Below are 6,137 nucleotides of genomic sequence, written 5' to 3'. Positions count from 1 at the left end.
ATGCCATCATCCAAAAAGTCGTTTTTGTTCCTGGTTTATGTATTATGCACGTTCCGCGCTGCGCGCTCGGGGGACTTTGGAGACCCCAGACCCTGCTCTGGATCACACTGTCCGGGGGGCAGATCGTCCAGACCACCGCGACAGCACAATCCGACAACACAGAGCAGATCAATAAATCACCATCATGCTCCCTCCAGCTTTCCATCGGAACATCACGCAACGCTTCTGTCCCAGCGCGCGCGGTCTGGAGACCAGACAAGGGAAACCGTCCAGACGCGCGTCGCCGGAGTTTTTGGTCCTGTGTGCGCAGACTGCGTTACGCCTCAAAGACCAGATCATGTTATGAACGACACCAGAGAATGTAAAGGAATTGAGTGCCGTCTGCCACTGAGGATACGACCGAACCCCAGACCGAGACCCTGTGCTGGAGACGGGTGTGTGCTCGGGACCAGCCAGCCTCCCCTCATTCATGTGGCAGACAGAGCCGCTCAGTTTCTGGGGGAATTTCCGGACATGGGATATCCTGCATCAGAGAGTGGGGCTCCTCTGGGAGTTCAGCTCACTTGTGACATCAAACCAGGTGAATTGAAACAGTGTTTCCAGCTGTTCTGCACTTGAATCAGAGTATCTTGTTTCAAAACTGATGTAACACTGAAGTAAACGCATAGGCTATTGTATTACTATAGTTTATTAAAAATGGCATATAGCACACATTATTTTTACTTATTCCACTTAACCATGGTAATATCATGGTATTGCCTAAAGTACCTCGGACTGTGTAATACATCGTATACCACTTACAAAAAGTAGCTACTATGGTATGACCATGTGCTTTGTTGAACATATGTGACCACAAAACTAGTCATAAGGTTAATTTTTTTTATTTAAGATTCATACATCATCTGAATAAATATGTTTCCATTAATGTATTGTTTGTTAGGATAGGACAATATTTGGCCAATATACAACTATTTGAAAATCTGGAATCTGAGGGTGCAAAAAAAAAATAAAAAAATCAAAATATTGAGAAAATCGCCTTTAAAGTTGTCCAAATTAAGTTCTTAGCAATGCATATTACTAATCAAAAATTAAGTTTTGATGTAGTTACAGTAGGAAATTTATAAAATATCTTAATGGAACATGATCTTTACTTAATATCCTAATGATTTTTGGCATAAAAGAAAAATCGATCATTTTGACCCATGCAATGTATTGTTGGCTATTGCTACAAATATACATGTGCAACTTATGACTGGTTTTGCGGTCCAGGGTCACATATGCAGTAGAATGGTAATACCATGGTATTATTTTAAGTACATCGAACCATGTAATTTTTATAAATTTTTCCACTACCAAAAAAGTAGCATGGTATTACCACAAGGTTTTTGGTCGTCAACTATAGCAATTCCATGGTATAAATCAAGACACTTCTAACCTTTGTAGTCACCTGATTATTTTCATTTTACATATTACATTTAATAAAATTATTTTTTCCACACATTCTTAAAATTATGCATTATGAATTATTTAATTTAATTTATATCACAGTCCACAAAGCCCCTTCAGACAACTGGTACTATTTCATACTATATAATGTCTAGTAGTCTACTCCAAACTGTGCAGATGAAATCTCTTTAATGCTCTTTAATGGAGAAGGATGGAGACCTGTTTTTGCTTGTGTGAGATATTTGAGTAAACTTACAGACATCACAGAGGAAATTCTCTATGTTCTTTGAAAAATATGAGATGCATGCCGTAGGGTGGGGAGTGTATACAAACTATCAGGCTCAATAAAACTCCTTTACTTTATTCAATTTTCACATCGGTACTGGAATTTTCATACATCACTGAATTGGGGAATTTTACAGCTGGCCCTAGAACTATTATTGCAAACATACACATCTGCTTGGCTACAGAGAGAGTGGTATGAGCTGCAGAACCGCTGGCAGTCAACTGTCAAGACATTGCAGACTACTTTGATCCATTTCCATATGATTAAAATAGTTTTAGCACTGGAGTTGGAAAAAATAGCACTTGGTTTTAAAAATGTGTGATGAAACGTTGACCTTCACATATCAAAAAGTTGTATTAACTTCAGATAGTTTCTTGTTTGGATCATCTTTAAATAAACTATTCATGTCGATTTACTCCCAAATAATTGTTCTCATATAAACCCAAATATTTTTACAATTCAGTTTGATAAGACCGTGTAACTAATAATGGACATGTATATTCTCTTCTTAAAAGCTAGTTATACACTTGTTGGGTTATAGCCACTTAGTTACTCTTTCCTTTTTTTACTAGGAGAGAATGAGGTCCCTGCCGAAGATGCACTTATCCTTCATCTACAGCTGGCAAAGGGACAAGAGAAGCTGGTGGAGGCTTTGAGAGCTCAACAAGTAGTGATCCGTGATCTGCAGCAGAGACTGGTGGAACAGCAGGGCGCCCTCCTCTCCCAGCAGCGTGAGATACTCGACCAGCAGCGCCGCATGTATGAGCAGATGGATGTGGTGAAGGCTCAGTATGGTCTGCTTTCTGAGACTGTCAAGCAATTCTCCTTCCAAGGCTTGCAGGGAGAACTGCAAAGCTATTTTGAAAGCCACCTGGCCGGCCTTCAGAGCCAAGCACGTAGCCACCTGCAAAAGTCCTATGCTGTGCATAAGGTAGATGTGGACACCAAAGTGGTGAATGTAGTTGGAGATGCAGGGCACCCAGTGTTGGGCTGTCAAATTGCTTGTGGGCCTGAAGAATACTGCGACTTCCAGAATGATCCACCGCAGTGTGAAAGGTGCACTATGTGTCCTCCTGGATTCTTCCTGGTGTCACAGTGCTCCTCCAATGCTGATAGGATGTGCCAGGTGACAGTGTGGCAGCAACTGCATTATGCATGCAACACATAAGATTTCAATTGAAGACCAGACAAATTTATATGTCTTAATCTTTAACTTGTCTTTGAGTAACAAATATCTATCAACAGGACAGGGATGAATGCCTAGAATTACCAAGCCTGTGTGGAGAGCGAGTAAAATGTCTAAATACCCCAGGTAAGCAAAAAGAAAACTTAATGCCACCCCAATGCCTGCCTTTAAATGGTCTCTTGGGATTTACCAAGCTTCTCTTTGTTTCGTTCTTCAGGTGGGTTTCGTTGTCTCGGTGTCTCTGAAAGGGAGATGTCCACAGGGCTGTGTGGTCATGAGTACTTCTACAATCAAGAACTTCAGGAGTGTCGAGCTTGTTCAGACTGTGATGGCGAGCCATTTGGCATTCCCTGTACTTTCACCAGTGATGCTGTATGTGGAACTGTGACTGAGAACATTCTCTCGCAGTCTTGGGCAGCTTCGATTGCCATACCGCCAACAAAGTCAAAGAGTACTTCCATCTACCCAGGGCTACAACTCAATATTCGTGGCAAAGTAGGAAACAATCTGTTGACCAACCATGATGATTACCTCAACCTCCAACAACATGGACTGGTCTGGATAGACTACAACTTTGCACTAAAGCATAGCTGCAGGAACTTTCTCCAAGTCGGGATACGGATAAACGGCAGTGAAGAGGAGGGTAGAGACCTCAGCGGGGTTCGAATTGAGCAACCTGAAAGGAAGTTCTTCCAGGGTGTGACTGTAAGTGCAGCAGTTGAGGTGGAACCCAATCATACTCTGACGCTCGTGCTGAAGAGCCCCAACCAATACTGCAACCAGAGTAAAGATATTCAAACCTATGAGCTTGGAGGAGCTTCGTTCAGCTTGCTCTGGCTGTCCCATGACACCGGCGCTGTGGCCATGACTGCACAGATGTCCACAGCAGCCCACTACCAGAGTAACTATCGCCCCACCTTCCGTATAGCCACTGTCTCTGATCCCTACATAGTGGCACTGACCCATGACAGCCGTGGGGTGCGTTTCATGGAGACCGGTGTGGTGAAGTTTGTTCTCCAACAGGCCATCTATTCAATGGGCCATTCTTGCATTCGAGAAGGTTTCTCACTGATTGCCTATGTCAACAGAAATGGCACTAACCAGGAGGTGCTACGCTCCTTCAAGTCTGGCGTTAACTACAGAGACACCTCCATCACCCTTTCTGGGGCCACAAGGGTAGACAAAGAAGACTGGCTCAATTTTGAAATTGTTGCCCCATCTCAGTGCAATGTCCGCTACTTTGGTGATAGTTCTGGGATTAGTATGCTGAGCTTGATATGGATCCCTAACGCTGTCTCCTCCATGTTCACAGCCACTGTCTCAAGAACAGGTCTACCCTCTGGGGCAGTACGAAATAAACCTCTGCTCTTTAGGCAGATGAGCCCAAATACAGACCAAATGCGATTAGCTGGGTCAGGTGAGCCGCATGCTCAGAAGAACTTTGCGTTTTCGGAGGCTGGGACTGTCAGTGTGGCACTCAACCTAAAACTGATCCACTCCTGCAGTGTGGTCAAGCTGACCCTTTACCGACAAGGTACAGATGGAGGTCAGGCCACATCCTTGGCCCAGCAGGTGGGTGGACATATGCCTGAAGGTAGTGAGTGGGCCAGTGTGGGGCTGAGAACTTCTTTTGAAGTGCAGAATGGTACAGCCATTTATGTTTCTCTGGACTGCATTCGTGGGCGGATCAACCAGATCACCCATGAGGGAGGCACCAACATCTCCATTCTTTGGTTGGCGTCATGATCCCAAGTATGCAATCTTAGATCTAAGGTGTCGTAATCAACTGAAAAATTACTTTGGAAAAACTGGTGCTTTCATAGGACAAAGTAGAAAACTTTAAATAGATGGACTTTCCAAAAATTATTCATTTTTAATTGCTAAAATGCACAGGTGCTATTAATCTGTGCTTTGGCTGGTTGAGCAGTGACCAATTTTTCCCAAGGGAGTAATCCATGTAAATGTGTGCATACAGTATTTTGTGTGTGTTTGATAGAGTGTGTTTGTTAAAGAGAAAGAATGTGTATTTGCGAGTTGATGTGATGATTTTGCTGCACTTTATCAATACTGAAGTGCAGTATGTTGTCCAATGCACAATTTTGTGTTTGCCTTTTTGAAACAACTGGGATTCAGATAATATAGCTTGATCTATATGAAAGATAGGCACATTATAGAAATCAAAATAACAATATAATGAAATCATTATGCATCTTTCAGCTCCTGAATATTTATATTTAGTACTATGAATGCATACTGCTGACCATAATGTCCTGTCATTGTAATTTATATGAAAAAATACAAAACATTGACAAATTTGCCCATTCATGCTAAGTTACAGTGTAAGTGGCATATGTCTTCTATTACTCTGAATATTTGCTGTTTTTGCATACCATGTTTAATTGCTTCTGTGTGTGCTCAAACTACAGTGAAGAGAACAAACATTTGGCAACATTAATGTCATGTCTGCCTTCACTGTAAAACACGTAAAAACCAAAGTATACATTGGCCTTTAGACCCGTGCATTTCAATGCAAAGACTGGTATTTCATTTACTGTATAAATAATGTAGAGCGTAATCTTTTATGAAACAAAATTAAAAGTCATATCTATTTTGCCAGAAAAAAATAATTGGCTTCTTAATATTTTCTTAAAGCTTTTTAAGGGCTCTATGAAATGCAATCTACTTGAAAGTCCAAACGGACTGTACTATTCTTACAGTATATTTTAACCATGTTCTGTACTTGTTTAGTAGAGAACAGGTTATTTTCATGGCATTTTTATATTTAAAAAAAAATAAAAAATAAATATATATATATATATATATATATTGCTTGATAATGTCAGCTGTGGTTGATTTTTAAAATCTAGCACATGCTACATGTGGTTGTTATTGGATTTGTACGAGGACACTGGTTGCTTCATAATTGCAAATAAAACGTACTTACCAGCTTTTGCTAACCCATACATTCAGGATCCGGGTGTCTACCCATAGTTGATCCCAGATGGGTACCAGACATCCTTCCACTGGGCACAGCAACAACCTCAAGAGGGCAGCAGTTTGGTGAAGCCTCAGATAGCAGTACTGAAACTGTACAGGACATCATACTGAACTGCAAAAGTGTGATAAAGAATCATGTTCATCAGAGCTAATAGTGCCTGAGATGAATCTGCAATACTTTTTCTTGCAAAAGTTTTCAGGAACTTGGTTGTAAAAACAATT

General features: G+C 41.3%; 1 protein-coding gene across 1 annotated transcript; it reads left to right on the top strand.

Annotated features, from left to right (window-relative positions):
- On the top strand, nt 1–5,679 carry nell3 (NELL (neural EGFL like) family member 3). Its single transcript, XM_058765134.1, has 4 exons — nt 1–580; nt 2,305–2,858; nt 2,978–3,044; nt 3,136–5,679. The coding sequence occupies exons 1-4, from the start codon at nt 1–3 to the stop codon at nt 4,662–4,664; spliced, it is 2,730 nt and encodes a 909-aa protein (XP_058621117.1). The 3' UTR covers nt 4,665–5,679.
- The last annotated feature ends 458 nt before the right edge of the window (nt 5,680–6,137 follow it).

Source organism: Onychostoma macrolepis, chromosome 24 (genome assembly GCF_012432095.1).
Source record: "Onychostoma macrolepis isolate SWU-2019 chromosome 24, ASM1243209v1, whole genome shotgun sequence".
Classification (NCBI taxonomy): Eukaryota; Metazoa; Chordata; class Actinopteri; order Cypriniformes; family Cyprinidae; genus Onychostoma; species Onychostoma macrolepis.
Note: the sequence above shows the minus strand (reverse complement) of the source record. Positions and strands in the feature narration are given on the sequence as shown.